This window comes from Budorcas taxicolor, chromosome 4 (assembly GCF_023091745.1).
Source record: "Budorcas taxicolor isolate Tak-1 chromosome 4, Takin1.1, whole genome shotgun sequence".
NCBI classification, from domain to species: domain Eukaryota; kingdom Metazoa; phylum Chordata; class Mammalia; order Artiodactyla; family Bovidae; genus Budorcas; species Budorcas taxicolor.
In genome coordinates this window covers 63,745,491-63,769,484 of record NC_068913.1, presented here as the reverse complement: position 1 = coordinate 63,769,484, position 23,994 = coordinate 63,745,491, and the positions used below count along the sequence as shown (strand labels likewise).

Sequence of the window (23,994 nt, the reverse complement as noted above, 5' to 3'; positions counted from 1 at the left end):
TGGCTTCATTCACCTAGGATAATGTTTTCAAGGCTCATCCATGTTTAGCACGTATCAGTACTTCATTTCTTCTTATAGCTAAATAATATTTAGTTACATAAATATAACAAATTTCATTTATCTATTTACCAGTTAATGGACATTTGGGTGGTTTCTACTTTTATGGATATAATGAATAATAGGAATATATATATACAAGTTTTTATACGAACATATGTTTTCATTTCTCCTAGATATATACCAGGCATAGAACTCCTAGGTCATGTGGTAACTCTACCTTTAACATTTTAATGAACCACCAGACTGTTTTCCAAAGTGGCCAGCCATATCATTTTATATTCTCACCACCAATGTACAAGGGGTCCAATTTCTTTACATCCTTGCCAACACTTGTTACTCTCAATCTTTTGATTATAGCCATCATAGTGGGTGTGAAGTGGTAGCTCATTGGCTTTTTAAAATTGGTGTTGTTTAGTCATTAAGTCGTGTTCTGCTCTTTTGCTACCCTATGAACTGTAGCCCACCAGGCTCCTCCTGTCCATGGGATTTCCCAAGCAAGAATACTGTAGTGGGTTGCCATTTCCTTCTCCAGGCGATCTTTCTGACCCAGGGATTGAACCTGCATCTCTTGCATTGGCAGCTGGGTTCTTTACCACTGAGCAGCTCAGTGGTAAAGGGCTAATTGTTTTTAATTAATAGACTTTATTCCTTAGAATAGTTTTAGAATTACATAAAAACTGAGCAGGAAGTACAGAATTCCTATATGTCCCCATATACCCTTCCCCTCTACTGTTGCACAGTTTTTCCTGTTACTAACATTTTGCACTAGTTTGGTACATTTGTTACAATTGATAAATTAATAATGATACATTTTTTATTAACTTAGGTAATTATAGTTTGCATTATGGCTCACTCTTTGAGCTGTGTGGTTCTTTGGGCTTTGACAAATGCATCATGTCATGTATCCACCATTATAATATCATCAGAATAGTTTCATCACCCTAAAAAGTCTATATGTTTCACCTTTTCATCCCTCTCTCTTCCCAAGCCTCTGCAAACCACTGATCTTTTTACTATCTCCATGTGCTTAGTCACTCAATCATGTCCGACTCTTTGAGACCCCATGGACTATAGTCCGGCAGGCTCCTTTGTTCGTGGGGGAATTCTCCAGGCAAGAATACTGGAGTGGGTTGCCATGCCCTTCTTCAGGGGATCTTCCCAACCCAGGGATCGAACCCAGGTCTCCCATATTTGCAGGCAGTTTCTTTACCATCTGAGCCACTAGGGAAGTCCACTGTCTTCATAGTTTTGCCTTTTCCAGAATGTCATACACAGTGGCTGTACCATTTTGCATTCTCACCAGCAATAACTGTTATTCTTTGTCCTTATCAGCATTTGGCATTGTTGGTGTTTTGGATTTTAGCCATTCTAACAGGTGTGTAATGGTATCTCATTGTTGTTTGAATTTGCATTTTCTAAATGACATGTGATGTTGAGCATATTTTAATATTTATTTGCCACCTTTATATATTTTCTTGGTATGTTGTCTATTCAGATAGATCTTCTGCCTGTTAAAAATACGGATTGTTTTCTGATTGATGAGTTTGAATAGGTCTTTGTGTATTAATACAAGCCCATTATCACATATGTGTTTTGCAAATATATTCTCCCAGTTGTGGCCAATCTTTTCATTCTCCTAGTAATGTCTTTCATAGAACAATTTTTTTTAAGTGTAATATAGTCCATCACATTAACTTTTTCTTCAATGGAGCATGCTTTTGACGTTGTATCTAAAAATCCAAAATCACCTAGATTCTCTCCTGTTCTAGGAGTTTTATAGTTTTGCATTTTACATTGAGATCTGTGATCCATCTGGGGTTAATTTTTGTAAAGGGTGAAAAGTCTTTGTCTAGATCCATTATTTTACACGTGGATATTCAGTTGTTCTGGCATAATTTTTTTTTTAAGTTATAGTTTCTGGTTTGGGAGAATGGCACTGAAACATGTATATTATCATATGTGAAATGAATTGCCAGTCCAGGTTCGATGCATGATACAGGCTGCTCAGGGCTACTGCACTGGGATGACCCAGAGAGATGGGATGGGGAGGGAGGTGGGAGGGGGATTCAGGATGGGGAACACATGTATACCCGTGGCGGATTCATGTCAATGTATGGCAAAACCAATACAATATTGTAAAGTAATTAGCCTCCAATTAAATAAAATTTTTTATATTAAAAAAAAGTTATAGTTTCTCCACTGAATTGCCTTTGCTTCATTGTCAGGGGTCAGATGACTGTATTCATATGGGTTTATTTTCTGGGCTCTCCATTGTGTTTTATGGATCTACTTGTCCCTTCTTTCACCAATACCATACTGTCTTTATTAATGTAGCTTTATAGTAAATTCTGAAGTTGAGTACTGTCAGTCCTCCAGCTTTGTTCTTTTTCAATATTTTGGTTGGCTGTTCTGGGTCTTTTGAATATAAACTTTAGAATCAGTCTGTTGATGGGCACAAAACTCGCTGGAATTTTGACTGAAATTGTGTTGAGTCTATAAATCCAATTGGTTTTCACTCTTGAGTATCTGTATGCACACATAGAATATATCTCCATTTATTTAGATCTTCTTTGATTTCTTTCATCAGCGTTTCATCATTTTCTTCATATAGATCTTGTACATATCTTATTATATTTATACCTAAGTATTTCTTCATAAATTATGTTGTATTTTTAATTTCAAATTACAATTGTTCATTGCTGGTGGATTAGAAATTATTTGATTATTTTTATTGACCTTGCATCCTGTGACCTTGTTATAATTGCTTATTGTTCTTTGTTTTTTAAGTTTTTGTTGGTAGCATGTTAATATTGTATATATTATATATATATTGAGTAAGAATGAGAGGGAAAAAATCCTTAAAACTGTAAGCAAATGAAAAAAATGAACCCAGTTGTATTGCAAATGAATAGCATAACCATATAGGAAGAAAAACTAATCTAATTAACTACTAAACATGTCATTTGACTGAATACCCTTAGTTGAGTGAGGAAGGAATGTCTACAGACAAATCCTAAACTTTTTAGAAGATTTATTGTAGTTGTAAGAAATAAGTAATATGAAATTATTTGAAGTGTATAGTAGAATTGAGTGAATAAATATGTTGATGTTGTTGAGAGCCAGGATTCTCACTGTGGAAAAAGGCAGATACAGATATGAAATGGGGCAAAGCCTGGAAAAAAATACCCTATGGCAGTACATTGGAGTTGGATATAGCAGCATAAACTCTTAATACATTTCTAATACACACAGTCAAACACATACATATATTTGAATGTGTATGCTTACATACACTTATGTATTCCTAACTCTGTCAGCTGAAAAAGCCCAGAAACATACCAGAGAGAGTACATCTGGCACCCAGATAATTGGTTCCTAATACAGTTTCCCAAACTAACAAAGGAATCTAGGCTCCGGTAGGAATTGTTAATTCCAAGGCTAAGGCAGGAAAGATACAAGATGAACCTGGAACAACGTGTTATGCCAGAAACTGAAGAAGTACTTTTAAAAAAGCAAATTAGGACATGTCAAGAGGACACAGGAGCCAACTTAAAGGGCTTCCAATGACCAAATCTGGGATGTTTTGAGCATCAAAATAACTAAAGGTCATAATAAACTATAAGCCATTGAAAAATAGGAATTATTTTGCTGTTAAAGACAAAGACAGAGAATCTGTAGGTACCAGATTAGAGGAGACTAAAGAAAGATAATAGCTAAATGCAATATGTGATTCTGAACAGGATCTGATTCTTACTGAGGGAAAAAATATGCTACAGAGGACATCACTGGTGTCATTTGACAAAACGGGAGTAATATGGTAGATCACAGTATCATACCATGGTCAAAATTCCTGAAGTCGCTAATTCGGCTATTGATATTTAATGGAATCCTTTCAATTTTAGGGAGTATACTTTGAGTTACTTAGGAGATAATGGGGCATGATATACGAGCTTACTATAGGGATAACAGGGCATGATACATGAAGCTTACTGTCAGATGTTCAGAAAACCAACTTGTATGTACGTGTATATGCACTGGCTACTCTGTATGAATCCAAATGATAAATGGAGCAAAAACTTAACAGTTGGTGAATCTGGGTAGAGAGTATACAGAGTTTCTTTTGTATGTAACTTTTATGCAAGTTTGGAATTATTCCAAATAGAAGATTTTGTTTTTAAAGGCTGGTGTTTGGCAGGCACAGAATATTAAGGTTAATAGAACAGACTTCTGAAAGCTCAAGGTTTGATAACGTCAAGCATTTTGAGGGACTGTTACATGGAAGAAATATTAAGACTTTGAATTTGGCTAATCTTATTTTGTGTCAGTATGCTTTGTGTAATATCATTATAGCACATCCAAGAGCTCATGACTGGAATGAGAGGAGGGAGTTCTTTAAACTTTAAGGAGTCTTCAGTATCATTCAGTACAGAAAAGTGCGAAGACTGGTTCATCAGGTAGAGTGAATGAATGAATGAATGAAAAGAACTGGGTGTAGGAAAAATGGGAACTGGTAGCAACTTGAGAGCAGTGTCTTCTATAAAGACTTTCAAGTACAAAAAGACAAAACCAAAAAAACCTTGTGTAGTACTCCTGTGAGTTGTGTCTGTTCTGGGAGTGTCTAGTGGGGACCCCTAATCTTGCCTAATCTTCCTCTTTTTATTCCAGGTGAGGAAAGGGTACCAAAAGTCACAAAGCAAAGTGTGTGAGATAATGAAACGTGTAAGTGTGTGCATATATATCAAAAACACACCATATTTAATGAAAGAAATTAATATTCACACATTCGTACTTCTGTACAATTTTGAGTAATATATAATTTTAAGCTGTTTACAAATAGCATGTAATGCTTCAAATATTACATAATGTTGATAATACATTTCTAGCAGAAATAAATATATTGCACTTAAAAAGAACTCCATTAGATGTTACTTCATAGTATTAGGCTTATAACTTCTTTTTTCATAAAACATTTCCCATGCCCTTCCCCCCCACCCCAACACACACACTTCATTACAGTGACTGTTCTCACGCAATTCATTAAGCAAATAAACACAGCAAACAATAGAACTATGATAGAGTCTACTAAAGAGGCTAGATCAAATTTTATCCTTTAGGAAATGAAAGATTTTCTTTTAGGTTTCTGAAACTAAGAAAAGCAACAACTAAATATAGCATTTTAAAGTACCAGAAGTAAAATACAAGTTGTATTTTTTGTCCATATGTACTATTCACCAAAATGTTTTTATTTTCTTATTATGGGGAGAGGGGATTAGAATTACGTAAGGGAGAGACAGAGAAATAAAGACCGAAAAATACTTAATGGTCTATCAAATATTAATAAAGGAACCTTTGCATATTTAAGCATGATGAAGAAAGCTAAGTACTGGAATATTTTATAACTGACATGGGATAGTAGTGACAAAAGGATGTTATGATTTCCTGAAATTTTAAACATTTTAACCTTCCCTTTGCTTGTTTACATAAAAATCCTTATTCTAAAATAATATAAAAATTTATAAAATGCATCCTCCACCCAAGCCCAGCTCTCTAAGGGAGGTAGCTGAAACTCTTTTCTGTCCAGTGCTTTATTTCTGTCCAGTCTAGATGTAGAGTATGATATTGTTTTGTTTGTAGTAATTATCAATTCCATACACATTTAATAATGAAAAGTTTTCCTTAGTCAATGCAAAATTGAGTAAAAATGTTGTTTTTCTTGTAACACTTGATCCTGCACATTATACAACTGACATTTTGAACTTCAGTTACTAAGTCATGGTTTGAGTTTGACCATGTTTTCAATGGGGTGGTCAAGTCACTGTTTATTTGAAGGTCATTTTCCTCAATATTATTCAACTTAAATATAAGCAGGACAGCCTGAAAAGCTAATGTGAAATTCAAAACTGGGATAAATATCCTAATATCTCTGTGAAAAATTTTTAGTCTCTATGAATAGGCAGCTGCTTTGCTACCAAGGATACATATTATTCTTGGGCTTTTGGGGTTTCCATTTTACCCCCCAGGATGGGTACTGTGACTAGAGAAGTGCAATGACAAAGATACAGATAATAGTGGAGGGAGATGGTTTTGGAATATCTCACAAGTCTGTGACTCCTGCACAGGGTATTTACTAGATGATACATCATCATCAGGAAGCTTAATATCTCCTACTCTGTGCCCACCTACTAGAAGTGATGGTTGACCTTTCAGACAATATACCATTCCTATAAATCTACAGTGTAATACAAATTCATTAATGTAGACCTTGTTACTTAATAATTTGTGATATGTTAGACACAAGCTGGATAGGCTTACCTTTATACTGCCAAGGGTAGGCAAGGGGCAGGGAGTAGATTTACTAAGTAAAAGAAAGAAAGAGCTTACTCAGAATTATTGATAAATGTTTTAAAAACATATCACATATATAGGGTCTACTAAGTTATGAATTAATTCTTTTGGGTTAGATAAAGCCATTCAGGCAGAGCTGCTTTTTAGCAGCACTACACATTACCCAAGCTTTTTGATACTGTAATATAACTGGGGGATATACCATAAATCATGCTCTTTATCATTCAATTGCCTTTCTCACTAAATATCTAGTTCTTGCAATTGCTTTTGATAAAACAGGCTTTATAGAGTTTTAAATGTTAAATACCCAAAGAGTTAAATAATAAACAAATAGAATAGCTCAGAAGGACCCTTGTGGGGCAAACATCTATCCCTAGTTCCCATGACTAGTGACTGATCAGGTTAAGCTCCATTTCACTTGTGCTTTTGCTTTCTTGTTCAAATAATGCTAAATACTTTTAAAAAAAGTATCTGATTTAGAATTTCAGGTGTGAATTTCCAAGAGCATGCTTTGGTGTCTTTGTCTCTGCTTTTTTCTAAGTATGCTACTTATTTTTAATCTTATATTGATTAATTACAAAATAAAGTTATGAATTCAGGACTTACTATCATAAAACAATATTTAACAAAAATATACAAACCTACTTTAAGACACACCAGTTGGGAAAAATGTCAAAATAGTATTAAAATGATCCTTTCATTCTCCTTGAAAAGAAAATTCAGATATGGGTTCACTTTAGTAGACCAGTCATTTATTAGAGTGTTAAGTAGCATCATATAAAATAGTATTTACTTTTGTTATTCCTGCTTTAAGTGGTAGTACTCTGTATTAAAAGCACTGAGAAACAGGCCAACTATTATATAGTAAATCCTTATCCTAACTTCTGTGGATATTTAAACATTATGCATAACTAACTTTTTAAAGAAATGCACATCTGAAGCTATGTTTGAAAGCAAACTACCTGTGAATACTATAGCGTAACGTGCAAGAAGTTAGAAACAAGCTTACAGTGTCTGCCATAGGACTTTGAGATGTTTAGTTAATGCAGCTTCATAAATAAACCTTGGGATACAGTGGAGAAAGGCAATTGCAAGGTCCAACAATAGCATCAGTTAGACAGGCTGTGCCAATTATACCTTGTTTCATTGGCTGGAAATGCCCAAGAAAGGCATTTGATATGGAAAAGCCTAACATTAAAACAACCAAATAAAACCCCACTTGAGTTTGATATGATAAATATATTACATTTTACTTTCAAATACACCTCTACTCTCAGCAGCAAGATTTCCCATCTCTTTTGAACAGATTCAATACTTTCATAGTTAGAACAAAGTAGAATGGATATTACATTAAAAAAAAGAGTATTGGGGAGCTTTGTGAAGAAGACAAGTTAAATCTTTTATCTAGAGTGCATTATATCTATAGCTGAAGGACCACAAACTTCATTAAACCTCTGTTATTAGGGAAATGAACTGCTGCAAAATGCCAAATATACTACCCTGATTGTAAATGCCTACATATATATGGCTCAAAAATAATACAAGCATAACTATGATATAGTTAAACTATTATAAATATCAAAATAAGGCTTAAGAAGATAGCAAGAGCTGAAAATAAAGTGGATAAATTCTTTAGATTTACTTATAAGCACTTTTAGCATTTCAGTCAGGATATCATTGTGTTAACATACAATTTCATATTATGGACCTAGAATGATTGAGTCACTGAATGTAACACAGTGAGAAAAAAGAACCAATCAGATATATGAACATATAACTATTCATGACCATAGATTAAGTGGTTAAGTAGTGGCTATCTGGGCATTGAGAATGGTCATTCATAAACCTTGTCAGTCAGTGGCAGTGGCTGATCAACAACAAAGCAAATTTATTGAAAATGAGAATTTGATCTGGTGCATTTTAACATCCATAAGGTTTTCCAAGGGGCTTCCCTGGTGGCTCAGTGGAAAAGAATCTGCCTGCAATGCAGGAGATGTGGGTTCGATCCCTGGGTTGGGAAGATGCCCTGGAGAAGGAAATGACAACCCACTCCAGTATTCTTGCCTGGAAAATCCCATGGACAGAGGAGCCTGGTAGGGTACAGCCAAGGGGGGTTCATAAAAGAGTCAGATACAACTTAGTGATTAAACAACAACAAACAAAGGTCTCTCAAAGATGAAGCAAAAATGAAGGGGACTTTGGTACTCATGGCAGAAAAATTCCTTTCAGAATAGGGCAACCGTCTTTTTATTATAGCTGTTAAGTGAAAGGAAGTCTCACATGTCAAGGTGTAGAGACTTTAGAGTGTCCCTCAGTGAATAAGTAAGCAGTGTATTTACAATGCAGCCTAGAAAAAGAAAACTTCAGTTTTACAATGTAACATACAGAGCCTCTAATTGCACAATTGTATATGGAAAATTTTTCCTACATAAATGGCAAATAATTGCAAGAAACAGAATTAGGAAGAAAGAAGACAAGACTGTGAAAAAGAACTTGTCAGGTACTGGCCCTTCAATATTATAGAAAGAACTTTGTGAAGTCATTACCACCTACTCATCCACAAAGTGGGATGCATTAGCATTATCTCAGCTCCTTCCCCAGCAAACTAACACAAAGGAAAACTAAACATGCTTGAGCTACAGCACTATAAATATTTCTCTATTGGCTCTCGTTTCCACAGACAGAATTGACTTAAGTGAGTCATTATGCATTATGGTCAGTATGTTATACAGTATTGCCTCTTTGAAGATTCTTTTAACCTGTGGAAACTGGAAAGAAAACCTATACATGTTGACTTTATACACTACTGCATTGACACAGCATTTTTAACCACTAGGAATAATGCACCTTAAGATTCATCTGCTTTGTATTATTACACTTTCTGGGTAAATTGATATCCTTTTAGTTCCAGGACTTAGGCTGGCTAAGAACTTTACACTGATCCTCTCTCCAACTCAAAAGCTGTCCCCCAGCTACAGATGAAGCCTGGTCCATGGTGCTTTCCCTCAGTGGTAAGTTTTATTGTTGAGTCCAGCTCTCCTCTTTCATAGGTCCCATGTCTCCTGGAGAGCCCCTGCTCCAACACCCCACATCCCACCCACCCAACCCTGTCCTATATTTCCATACCCATCTGCACATTCTGGATCTGGACTCTCCTTTTAGAAGAGTCATACAAATGGCGTCATCACAGCAGAGGAATGGCGCAGTCCTTGGATAGCAGCATAGGGACCCTGCTGAAAGTAGTGATGATACCGGGGCATGTGGAATGAGGGGAATGTCGGGCCACTCCCCTGCATGGAGCTGGCAATGGCTGATGGGGTCAGAGGCATGCCAAGTCGGCTATAAGGTGGCAGAGAGCCCTGTATGGGGTGAGGAATGGGTGTTGCTATGGATGCCGTGCTGGTGCCAAGAGCAGTCAAGGACTGTGGGTGCTGAAATGCAGGAAAACTGGATGAAGACGATACCCAGGAGCTAAGAGACAAATTATCAGATGTTGTAAAGGCTGATCCTGAAAGGAAAAAAAAAAAAAAATCTCATTAGACCAATCTACTTCAACATGCAAATCAAGAATTACGTTATCTGTAAGCATCAATTAAAAAATATAAATATACATATAGATCTACAGTTTTAAAAGAGGAACAGTTCAATCAGAAGGCATCTCCACCTTTCCACACAAGAGGATATCATTTATACTATATATGGAAGAGAGAACTTGATAAATAGAAAAAGACTTACTCATTAGATTGCCTGCATACTCCCTGAGAGTGGCTACGGTGCTAGCACCCTGCCTTAAGATAATGACCTGATTCCCTTTAAAGAAGTTCCAAATAGCTGATCACTGTCTTAACCTCCAGCATCCCCATACGTAAGGCTGGACAGACAAGCCTCAACAAAGCTACCTGGTTGCTAAAGCCATTGTGAAAACCCACAAGAGTGTTTTTCTTTTCTTCTTTAATTTCTTTTTTTTAAGCTTTTATAACCCTTTTATTTTTGAAATAATGAGAACATTTACTATGTTGATTATATTTAAGACAGATACACAAAAATCAAACATCTTTTAATGTTGCCAGCTATACCAGAAGTTGAAATGTGGGAGTAATAAACACCAAAAATAAACAATAAATACTTAGAAATTACTCTAAAAAATGCATGATACTTGAAGTTTTTCACACAATTACTGAAAGATGGAAGGAAAGGTTTTAATAATTGGAGACACATGCCATATTTTGGGATGAAAAATATGATGCCCTTTTAAAATTCATTTCTTCCCAAATTAATTTATTGGTTTAGTATAAAGCCAATGAATGGCTTCCCTGGTGGCTCAGATGGTAAAGAATCTGTCTGCAATGCAGGTGACCTGAGTTCAATCCCTGGGTTGGGAAGATGCCCTGGAGAAGGAAATGGCAACCCACTCCAGGATTCTTGCCTGGAGAATTCCATGGACAGAGGAGCCTGGTGGGGTACAGTCCATAGGGTGACAAAGAGTCAAATACAACTGTGTGACTAACACCTTAACTTTCAAAGCCAAATTTTTTCTACTGTCAATTCAATTTGCAAAATTATCAGGACAAATAATGTTTAGAATATTAAAATATTTTTACTTGTAACAAGCATAGATTTTCCCTACCAGATATAAAAACATGTTATTATGTTTTAAAAACAAAATACTGTGTTTATGAAAATAGCATAGTACTGAGCAATGCAAAGAAATATAGGAAAACAACAGAATGGGAAAGACTACAGATCTCTTCAAGAAAATTAGAGACACCAAGGGAACATTTCATGCAAAGATGGGCTAAATAAAGGACAGAAGTGGTATGGACCTAACAGAAGCAGAAGATATTAAGAAGAGGTGGCAAGAATACACAGAAGAACTGTACAAAAAAGATCTTCACGACCAAGATAATCACGATGGTGTGATCACTCACCTAGAGCCAGACATCCTGGAATGTGAAGTCAAGTGGGCCTTAGGAAGCATCACTACAAGCAAAGCTAGCGGAGGTGATGGAATTCCAGTTGAGCTATTTCAAATCCTGAAAGATGATGCTGTGAAAGTGCACTCAGTATGCCAGCAAATTTGGAAAACTCAGCAGTGACCACAGGACTGGAAAAGGTCAGTTTTCATTCCAATCCCAAAGAAAGGCAATGCCAAAGAATGCTCAAACTACCCGCACAATTGCACTCATCTCACACGCTAGGAAAGTAATGCTCAAAATTCTCCAAGCCAGGCTTCAGCAATACGTGAACTGTGAACTTCCAGATGTTCAAGCTGGTTTTAGAAAAGGCAGAGGAACCAGAGATCAAATTGCCAACATCTGCTGGATCATCAAAAAAGCAAGAGAGTTCCAGAAAAGCATCTATTTCTGCTTTATTGACTATGCCAAAGTCTTTGTGTGGATCACAATAAACTGTGGAAAATTCTTCAAGAGATGGGAATACCAGACCACCTGACCTGCCTCTTGAGAAACCTATATATGCAGGTCAGGAAGCAACAGTTAGAACTGCACATGGAACAACAGACTGGTTCCAAATAGGAAAAGGAGTACGTCAAGGCTATATATTGTCACCCTGCTTATTTAACTTGTATGCAGAGTACATCATGAGAAATGCTCAGCTGGAAGAAGCACAAGCTGGAATCAAGATTGCCAGGAGAAATATCAATAACCTCAGATATGCAGATGACCCCACCCTTATGGCAGAAAGTGAAGAGGAACTAAAAAGCCTCTTGATGAAAGTGAAAGTGGAGAGTGAAAAAGTTGGCTTAAAGCTTGACATTCAGAAAACGAAGATCATGGCATCTGGTCCCATCACTTCATGGGAAATAGATGGGGAAACAGTGGAAACAGTGTTAGACTTTATTATTTTGGGCTCCAAAATCACTACAGATGGTGATTGCAGCCATGAAATTAAAACACGCTTACTCCTTGGAAGGAAAGTTATGACCAACCTAGATAGCATATTCAAAAGCAGAGACATTACTTTGCCAACAAAGGTCTGTCTAGTCAAGGCTATGGTTTTTCCTGTGGTCATGTATGGATGTGAGAGTTGGACTGTGAAGAAGGCTGAGCGCCGAAGAATTGATGCTTTTGAACTGTGGTGTTGGAGAAGACTCTTGAGAGTGCCTTGGACTGCAAGGAGATCCAACCAGTCCATTCTGAAGGAGATCAGCCCTGGGATTTCTTTGGAGGGAATGATGCTACAGCTGAAACTCCAGTACTTTGGGCACCTCATGCAAAGAGTTGACTCATTGGAAAAGACTCTGATGCTGGGAGGGATTGGGGGCAGGAGAAGAAGGGGACGACCAAGGATAAGATGGCTGGATGGCATCACCGACTCGATGGATGTGAGTTTGAGTGAACTCCGGGAGTTGGTGATGGACAGGGAGGCCTGGCGTGCTGCGATTCATGGGGTCGCAAAGACTCGGACATGACTGAGCGACTGAACTGAACTCAGCAACATTAGAAGCCACATCAATAGAAAATAACAAACTATCCCAATATAAAATATATGTGCATATTGTATTATCATATACTTAGTATATGGTGGGGGGGCTTCCAGGTGATGGAGTGATAAAGAATCTGCCTGCCAATGTAGGAGATACAAGAAATGTGGGTTTGATCCCTGCGTTGGGAAGATGCCCTGGAGTAGGAAATGGCAACCCACTCCAGTATTCTTGCCTGGAAAAATCCCATGGACAGAGCAGCCTGATGGGCTGTATGTAACCCATGGGGTCACAAAGAGTTGGACATGACTGAGGGACTAACAAACATTCAAAGCCTGAGCAAATGTGCACATCATTACAGACTATGGGGAATGACAGCTTAGTTTCCGTAATTTTTTATTAGCTAATTAACAAGTTCTAAGAGTAAGTTTTTGTTATATCACAATATCCAGAAGTTTAAACAAAGGTTGACAATGAATTTTCCAACTGCATAATTACTAGTAGCTCATTTGGATTTATTTACAAGAGATGTCATATGTTTTGTCTGTTTATCCTATTACTTATCATGGACATAAAAATATGTCCATATAAGACTTTCCCTATACAAACATCCTTGCGCCCAGGCACCCTCTAGTCTCTTTTGTCTGAACTCCCAGATGCAAAGAGCTCCTCCCTTAACATCTGCAACAGAGGAAATTTTTAATACTTCCGGACTCTCACCACCCAGGACGCCCCCTCTACACAAAATGTTCCACTAGGAGAATCTTCATTTTTCAAATATTTTCCATTCTGATTATTGATCCCAATAAGATATTTCTGATATAAGTAAAACAGATATACTCCCTGATTTTCAGATTATAAAACAGATTCAGAAAGACTAAGGAACTACCCCTCATATCCACTAGTTCTTTGGTAGTAGATAACAGAGGAATCACTCCTGAGCCCTGACTCAGAGGCTCCGTGTCCTTTTACTGGAAAACAAGCCACAGGAAAGCTTCAGGCAGCATAATCACTTAAGAGGTAAAGGCGAAATAATGATCAGCCTCAGGCTGTCCCTTCCTGAAGAGGCTCCTGAAGTACTTTGGGGCCATCTCTCCTCTGAGGACTAGGAGTCTCATCACCTCCCTGTCTTTGCTCTCCATTGGGCACGCTTGCTCCTAGCAGTTGTATAGCCTGGAAGCAGTCTCACCTCGATTTTGTGTTGTCTGAAGCTCATCCCCTAGCACATCCTCTTCTCCTCCATAGGTACGGATGGGTGAGCGGGCATAGGAATGCTTTTGAATCAGGCTCTCCACACTTTCCCTAGGTTAGAGAATGACACATGGTGAGTAAACCAAAAAGTTAAGTAATCAGAGGAGAGGAGTCTTAAAAATGATTTACTAGTCAGTAAAACCATTTTCTCAGTCAAAAACCCACCACTTCAGAGGCAGACAACATTCAAAACATGCACATTTCATTGTAGATGGCTCAGAAATACAACCTCAACATATAAATATAAGAAACTTTGTATTTGCTTCTCATAAATACAAAGAAACAAGTAGGACAGGATAGGGACAGTCCCCCGAAATTCTACAAAATTAGGGGCAAATGTGAGCAAGAAGTTATAAAACATAACTATAGGAATATAGAGATTAAGGACGTTAAAAAAAGATAATAATGAATTTACCACAAGGAGCTGCAGTCCTGTGACTTTATCAGCTAATGAACACAAAACACTCACCTGATACGAATGGCACTAATTGAACATCTGATGAAATACTGGCCCATAGTTCAAAATATCATTAGTCATACAAAGACTCTGTGTTTACTAATAAAACCAGTAAGTGCATAGCGTATATGACAATTGCTGAGTCACTTACTCAAGGTCTTAATTCACTATAATATTAGAGCATGACTGTCTTTCTGGGTAACTTGGGTCATTAAGAAAAAAGTCAATTGAGATGTGCAAACTTTAATAAAATGACAACTGTAATATTCAAGCTGATTAATCTAATCTGATTAATCTAATTCAAGCTTTTAATCTAAGCCATGTGTCATACTGTTACTATTTAAAATGAATTTAGGAAAGAATTAGTAATTTTCACATGAGAAAAGAACTTGCTTCAGATGCCCTGGAAGACATCTTCTCTTTGTAAAGTCATAAAGGCTTGATCATCAGTGGGCTGAAATCATGGATGATGTATTTCTAAGGTGTATTCCACTGCCCATCCTAGGCGTTTAGACTGCTCTCTCTCAGCATTTAAGTTCAAAAACAGAGTATAGTACCTGCCTCTCTAAAAATGCCCTAATATAAAATTATTTAAACCTTTTTACCACCAAAGAAAAATTGTTTAACACAATAAATTGTGGCTGTGTGAAATATTTTGCTTCTCTATAAGAAGTATATTCATTTTTTCCTTGGAAAATCACTGGTATCATTACTTATTCTCATCTCTAAGAGGGAGAAAAAAAAAGGATTTTATTGAAGTGATTTATTTGTGTCAGGCCTGGAAGTGAACTGAAAGCAATGGCAGTTCTTATATAAAGGATGGCATAATTAAATTATTGCCTTTTAAGTGATTGAAAACAGTGGTGCAAATCAGGGCCATCTCTTCGAAGATGTTACAAAGAATAGACAGCCCATGTTGTTTACTTTATGTCTAATCCCTGTTTCCAGTAGGATGAAAAGTGCAAAGAATTTGTTTAGCCTGGAAGACTATTGTGAGGATTTCTAGACTACTGTGCTCTGAAAAATAAGGGATGACTCATTTAATGAATTAAGTGATTTAGGTATTACAAGCTAGGACACTGCCTTGTAATGCTCAGTTCTGTTATATCCCAAGCAAGAGACGGTAGTTACTTTGGATTTTAATAGATAAATAAAATGAGTAACATTATTGAAGGTTGAATTTTAAATATCTAACACTAATGTATTTTTCCTGGCAAAAAGAATACATCATTATCTTAGGTATCTTTAAGAGATCTCTTCTGACTAATACATAAGCATTAATTCCAGTAATAATATACATGTGAGAGACACAATCATAGCCAGAAGGTAGGCAAGATAATAGGATAGCTTCAGTTATTATGTTGATTCTGCAAAAATGCTCCAGAAATACTGGAAGTCATCTGAACTATTTGTTCAAACTCCAGATAAGCAAAACCAACACACTCTCATCAGTATTGTGACTGCCCTTCCTCTGTCTCTGAAACTTCAGTACAAATTTCTTAATGCTCAAAAAGCAAAGTCTTCCCTTTCCTTCACACTCTTCTTTGTACCTCTGCTATACCTAATATATTCCTCTTTAAATGCATTTACTAGATGGATGGCAATTATGTGTTTGCATGATCATCTCTACCACTACACTGCTGGCCTCTGATTGAGGGAGAGAACAATGCTTTATCTAGGCAGTGGCTCTCAAACTTTAGTGTTTCATGATCTGTTTATGTCCCCCCAATTCTTGTTGAAATCTTAATCCCCACTGTGATGATTTGAGGATGTGCATTCTTTAGTAGACAATTAGGTCTTAAGGCTGAAGCCCTCATGATGGGATTAGTACCCTTATAAGAAGAGAAAGGAGAGTTTGCTTTAGCTTTCTTTTCCTCAGCCACGTGAGGACACAGTGAGAAGATAGCTGTCTATGAACCAGAAAGCAGGTCCTCATGAAAAACTGAAGTCTGCCAGCTCATTGATCTTAGACTCCCCAGCTTCCAATACTGTGAGAAATAAATGTCTGTTGTTTAAATCACTCACAGTCTATGGCATTTTTGCTATAGTAGCCCAACCAGACTAAGATAGTGTTCATCAAAATTACCCAGAGGGCTGGCCAAAACACAGATTTTTGGACCCCACCCTCGAGTTTTTGATTTAGTAAGTCCAAAGTGTGGCCTGAGAATATGATTCCCAGTGTGTTTTCAGGTAACACTGATGCTGCTGACATGGAGGTCACACTTGGAGAACCACCACCCTAGTGCAGTAGTTACTGGAACCTGCTTAGCTCAGGTCCTAGTCCTGCCGCTTGTTTTGTGTGCCTCTGGGCAAATCACTTCACTTCTCTGTGGCTCCGTTTTCTCATCTGCAACATGAGGATATTAGGTCTTAGAATTATTATTAATTCTAATGGGAGGGAGGGGACATGGGTGTGCCTATGGCTGATTCTTACCGATGTATGACAGAAAACCACAAAATTCTGTAAAGCAATTATCTTTCAATTAAAAATTTTAAAAAATCTCACTAGAATTATGTGATACAGGCTTTAGACATTAGTCATCCTTGTTACTCATTTCACTTTTAAGTAGTGCAGGTAATTCATTTTCTATTCACTGGAAACTTCTTGCAAATTATCTTTTACCTGTGTGGGTTGTAACAGAGATGTGAAGGACTTGGTATATTTAATTAAGTCAATACTAGACTGAACTCCAAGAATAAACAAAATAATATAACTTAAAAAAAAATTGAATGAGTTAAACACACAGAGTTTATATTGGCATTTGGCATATGATAAGTGCAGAGTAAATGTTTATAGATAAGATAACAAAGTTAAGTTACTATTAAGTATCAAAATCATATTCCTAAAGCTGGCTACATAATCATAATCATTTTAAATTAAATTGAGACTTCTAGTCGCTATAACATGCTATACTTCATTTAAACCATCCTATAATATATATGTCACAGAAAATTAAGGAAAAATTAAATGTTATTTCAGTTTACATTCTAACTTTCTCTCTTTCTAAATATAGACCTGGAAAAAAGCTGCATTCAGGGATAAAATGTCAGATTCATTAAAATCAAATCTAATTTATAGGAAACAAAATATTTAAAGTTATCCTTGCTCATCAGTTTTCTCATGTTTATATCATGTCTTACTGAGCCTTTATAAATAAGTGCTTGTCACAATATTTTTCTAAAGATTTATGCAGACAATGTTATAAATTACCATTAGATAATATATCAATATTTGTTGCTTCCACAAAGTACTTAATAAATGAAAACTTTAGATAATATAATTGGAGATGTATTATAAATCATTAATTTTAATTTGAGAACAGAAATACACACAATATATTTTGGAAAAACAAAGTAACTCTAATCTTTTTAAAAGCTCTTTCAGATTTTAGTTTATTTTTATTTATTTGACTTAATCTTACTAATTTTTCTTTTCAATAGTAATCTGCATTTCTGGTTTTATATCATTATTAGCAACTTAAGTAAACTGTACCATTGTGGGGGAAAAAATAGTTCCCTAAGTCTAACCTTTGTGACTAGAACAAAGGTCCCAAGCAAAGTACAGATTATGCAGCCTCTAAAAATAAACTTTAGTAAATTGTGAGGCAGGGAACAAATATCCTTCATACAGATAGAAAGACACAAGCAAGAAAAAAAGGAGGATAAATTATGACCATGAATCAACTGTGAATAACTTTGGTACTCTATCAAATTCACTGGTTTGTTTGACACTGTTTTGTAATATAAATGTTTCCTCTTAGAAGCTGTGAATAAATAAGTAACATTTTAAATGCAGGAACATAGCTTGCTAGTTAAAAGAGTTTTGTTATAACTTATCATTCTGTTCAAAGTCATCCCTTCCTTTTTGTGGTTATTGTCATCAGACTATTTCAATTTATTACATTAATAGATTTTATTTAAAAGCAGGCTTTAACCTGGTTACCAAACAAAATAACTTTCATTTTATACATACAGTCTCTTACACTAACTCTGTCTTCATTGGAGATGATGAAAAAGAAGTTTCTCTAATAAGAAGCTGTGTAATCAGATTCCTTATCTGCATCTGGTCTCTGCCTTCACCCATTAAATGAAGGTATGGCAGGGAAATGGGGGGCTGGATAGATGATCTCTAAGATCTACTATGGCTCTAACAATTTATGAACCTACAAATATATAAACAGACGTAAAAATTTTCAAGAGTCATTTTGAAGAAGTCCAGTCCTAGTTGCAAAGAACCCTGAGCTCTAACCCCAAATCTCGTACTGACGAATTGTGTGATCTGGCAGGTCACGCTCTAGGTCCCACTCGCCTCATTGGTATAATGACAGGGAAACCAAAAATAGTTAAAAATCTTTTTGTGGTTCTTTTTGTCTTTAGTGTAGATTCTACCAGAGTGTTTTTGTTTTGTATGTTTTTGTTTTGGTAGTCATACCACCAACCTAATGATACACATTTAAGTTCATGTTTTATTGGATTTTTAATTTTTTGGAATTTAAAAAAGCATAATTTTCTTATATGGTTATTTAATAAATAATTTACATGATTTCAAGACAAATCTCGGAGAACACAATGGCACCCCACTCCCGTACTCTTGCCTGGAAAATCCCATGGACAGAGGAGCCTGGTGGGCTGCAGTCCACGGGGTCGCTGAGAGTTGGACACGACTGAGTGGCTTCCCTTTCACTTTTCACTTTCATGCATTGGAGAAGGAAATGGCAACCCACTCCAGTGTTCTTGCCTGGAGAATCCCAGGGATGGGGGAGCCTGGTGGGCTGCCATCTGTTGAGTCGCAAAGAGTTGGACATGACTGAAGCGACTTAGGAGCAGCAAGACAAATCTAGAGCACATGGCGTATTCAAAGGCAAAAAAAAAACAAAACAAAAAACCACTCTAGTAGAATCTACACTAAGGACAAAAATAGCCATAAAAAGATTTTTAACTATTTTTAGTTGTCACATTGTTGGAGATATCTAGACATACATGTTCTGAGATTGCTATACTTCTGTATGCTGTGGGAAAAAGCAAAGGAGCAATGACAGAATATTCTATCATAATTCCTGGTGTCACTGAGAACTAGAGGCTCAGCATGAATGAAAAGAGATATAGGTGTAAGGTCAGAGAGGTTCAGTAGAAACCTTATCATTCTGAATAGAAGTGGAAAGGATTAGTATGAACTCAAGTAGGATTTTACCTTTAAGGTACATGTAGGTGTACCCACACATGTACCCTTCATGTGAGAACAGAGTCTGTCTGGGGAGAGGAGGATTCTGAAAGGTGGAGACTCACATTTGACTTATTTAAAGTCTGAGCACTGGATTTTTACACATTTAAAATATCATTATTTTTCCATTTTATAGTGCAAGTTTGGGAAACATTGGGTAAAGTATTTTCTACTTCCTTAATAATAAACTGGATTGTGTTTTAGAAGCTTTTCTAACACTTACTTTCCCAAATGCCTTTTATACTGTTTTCTAAAGGCCCTACAAGTTTCTAGTACTCTGAAAGAGAAAAAAAAATTACAACTTATTTTTCAATTATTCATAATTTCGGAGGCACAAGACAGAAGATATATAAAAGTGGTATAGATATAAAAATTTATAGATAATTTTTAAAGTATCCATCTCCAGGTTGTTACTTTGTCATCCTGCTCTGCTGTCTGTCTGCTGGCTTGCACTACAGGTGCTAAAATGACCCTAAGAACATGTCTCAAAAACTACCACTGTAAAGACAGGAAGGATAAAGTATTGGCAGAGATCAGATCTCACCAGCTTTGTCAATTAGCATCACCACATGGGCCTCAAAATGAAATTCTGAGTTTCTTCATTTTAAATATCATTCTAAGAAGGTAAAATTTCTGGGTAGGAGTTTTCCTTGTGCCATCATTTCCACACACCCTTAAAGCTCTAAGCCTGGGATCAGCAAATTTTCTCTGTAAAGGCCAGATGGGAAATATGTTAAGCTTTGTAGGCCTTAGGATCTCTGTCATATATACTCAGCTCTGTCATTGTAGCCTGAAAGCAACCACATATACATAAATTGAAAAATGTGATTGTCCTTTAATAAAAATTTATAAACAATCAATTTTAATTTTATATTATTACATATAACAAAATGTTGTTATTATTATAACTTTTTCAACCATTTAAAATGTAAAGACCATTCTTATCTTGAGGGCTATACCAAACAGGTGGTAGACAATAGGGTTTTTCCAACCCCTGCTCTAAGCTATTTACCAGATTAGAGATGGGCCCCACTTACCCCACAGAGCTCTTATGAAAACTTTACTGCCTCAGAAATTCCACAAGCCAGCTTACAGCTATGTTAGAACCAACACTACTTTCTTTCTGGCACCAGAAGTCCTTATCTCCTGTGAACCTCTTTAGCAGATCTGCCAAAAAATAATTGATGCTCCATTGCCTGATATAGATAAAACTATAGATTTTCAGAATATCAAATTTGCAACCTTGTTTCCAGAAGTTTTCTTCTTTGGCTAAACTAATAGAGAGTATTTGAGCTCTGAGCAAAAGGACCTGATTCCCACTGGGCTTGTGTCCAAATTTCATGTGTTTGAAAGTTTTGTTCAATGCCAGGGAGGTTTAAACATATTTTATAGAGACTCTCAGTATGAATCCTGAACGACTAAGGTAAGATAAGCCTATATATTTAATTCTTTGGCCCCCTGACATGACTGAGAAAACACGGTGGGGTACCAGCTGCAAACTGACATTTTAGTCACAGGAAAGGACATGAAGGGAGCATCAAACAGTGTGGGTTCATTGCTCTATAGGGAGGAAGGGGATCTGGGGGAGCGAGGGTGCAGTGGGGAAGAAATGAAAAGCCCTCTGCCAGAGCTTAACCTGAACCCCACCTTGGAGCAGCAGAGATCAACGACAGAGGCAGGTCTTTGAGCAGCTGATGAGACACTGCTGGAGGCTTTGAGGAGGAATCCCATACCGGCACACACTCAGCTGCACACACCGTGGCTTTGGTACCCTGAAAGGTGTGGGGCCAGTGACCACCATGGGCTCTGGAAAAGGGCCATGAGGTTGCTTTGTTGGGCATGGAGAGGGAGCTGCTGATTTCTAGCTGCTGAGGCAGACAGGGTCATTTAATCAAAGTTAATGTAAAGTTAAAACTCCCTTTTCCAAAGCCATCTCCTCCTACCTGCAACAACTTCCTAACCCGAACAGAATAATTATATTTCCACACAGGGATACTCACAATAAATTTAAATTATTACCTCTTTTTCAGTCTGCACCTGAAAGATTTCATAGATTCACATGGTTTTATTCACAATTAATCTCAGCTCCTAACACTAAACAGATTCTCCATGCTATACATGAGCTAGAGAAAGATAAGTGGACATTACAAAAATACTCTGCAATCCGAAAGGAGAAAACTAATTTTAAAAAATGTAACAAGCAAACTCTTTTGAAACTGCCTTGTTCCAAGAAACAGGGAGAAGTATTTTAAGTCTCTAACTGTACTTTGAAGTTTTTAGTGAGATTTAAGAACACCCTGTATTGATAAAGCAGGGACTGGCAGACATGAAAAGGAAAGAGTTTGGAAATGTAAAAGTATACTTGAAAAATGACAATATAGTAATTACCACATTTTAAAAGAACTCAATAAGGAGAGCAAACAAAATACCTGATGCCGTGGAAAACAGACTCAACAAATTAGAAGATTGATATAAGAAATCCTTCCAGTATCAGAGTAAACAGTTAAAAAGATAAAAATTATCAAACAATAGATAAGAGAAGTAGGGAATTGATGTAACATGTATATAATAGGAATTTTAGTATGTCTGAATAGAGCAGACAGATTAGAAGCCAGAAGAGGAGACAAATGCTCATCTCATTTTCTTGAGATGAGCAACTTGATTTTTCAAATTGAAGGGCTCAATCATATTGTAAATACGAATGAAAAAAAAATTACAGCTAAACAAATACTGGTACAATTTCCGAATTTCAAAGAAAACTTTCTAAAAGCATATTTTATCAGACAGACAACAAAAAGGCAATTTTCTCACAATGGAAAGACAGTGGGTTTAGCATCAGCTTTTACCCTATCTACAGTATTTAAAAACTAGACAACAAAGAAAGGTTGAAAGAGTTCTGAGGAGAAAAACTGTGACCCTAGTTAGGTTTATAATAATGGCAACAGATCCTCTCAGATATATAGAAACAAATAAAGAGAATAACCCATATATCCTTCCTCAACCAATTACTCAACATTTATCAACAGCTGAGAATAGTCTGAACACAATTTCAGTAATGAGTGCAACAGAAGTGAACATTAAACGATGAAATGAATAGGACTAGAATTAAATTTAAATGATTTCAGTTGATGGATTTCTGATCCTTACATTAACATTAAGAAAAACAATTTAAAGAGAAGATGAAGAAGATACATGAATAAGAAGCTGGATTTTAAGTCCCAGATAATTTAAAACAAAACTATAGATTGAGGGAGGGGCACTACAAGGAAATAATCACATAAATAAATATCTCCAGTATTCTGGCCTGGAGAATTCCATGGATTCTACAGTCCATGGGGTCACAAAGAGTCGGACATGACTTTCACTTTCACTTCACTTTCAAATATCTCCTATTTTACAAAAAAAGAAAATATATAGTTTCATTCCTAACAATAACATAGAAATATCAATTTTACAATTAAGTCTTTCAGAATTTAAAAGCATATTTAAAAGAAATATAATGAATAAGAGAAAGGACTTTGGTTTCAGACAAACCAACCTGGGTGTGAGGCTCAGCTGTCACAAATTACACTATGTGAATTTGCATAAAGTATTAATCTCTTTAAGCTTCAGCTGAATAGGAATGATAATCATTCTTTATTATAAGTATAACTGAAATAAAATGTATCAACTGTATAGCCCACTGCCTGTAACACGTGGTGACTATGGAATGTTAACCATAATAAAGAGGGGGAAGACTTGATAAATTCAACAAAAGACAGGAAGAGAAAATAAAAGGTAAAATGAATAGCTGAACTTAACAAAGAGCAGAAACAGTTACAAAGAAACAAAACCAAACATATCAGCAGTTGTAATACTTGGAGATAGACAAAATTTTTCTGTTAAAACTCAAAGACCTTCAGACAAATTTTTTAAAATACAGATATTCTATATGACATTTTATAAAAATACATATCATTATTTACTCAACAAATATTTGAGTGTTTACTATGTACCAGGCACTATTCTAGGTTCTGGGGATATAGTAAGAATCAAAAGGCAAAGCACAGGACCAATCAGATATAGGGGCTGCATATCTGAGTGTAAAGGCCCTAAATGGGGCTGAGATGGACCTGGCTACGTGAAAAAAAACAAGCAAGACAAAGGTAGATGAGTTCAGAAAGATAACTGGGAGGGTCGGGATCAGACTCTATGGAACCTTCCAGGCCTTGTCTGGAC

At 36.3% G+C, this 23,994-nt stretch overlaps 1 protein-coding gene across 1 annotated transcript in view; it reads right to left on the bottom strand.

The window, feature by feature from the left end:
- Positions 1–9,572: 9,572 nt before the first annotated feature.
- TBX20 (T-box transcription factor 20) overlaps positions 9,573–23,994 on the bottom strand; it is a 46,019-nt gene continuing 31,597 nt past the window's right edge. The window contains exons 7-8 of the mRNA XM_052639101.1: positions 14,037–14,149; positions 9,573–9,913 (exon numbers count right to left, since the gene is read on the bottom strand). Coding sequence (XP_052495061.1) covers positions 9,573–9,913; positions 14,037–14,149 — 454 coding nt within the window. The remainder of the gene's footprint in view (positions 9,914–14,036; positions 14,150–23,994) is intronic.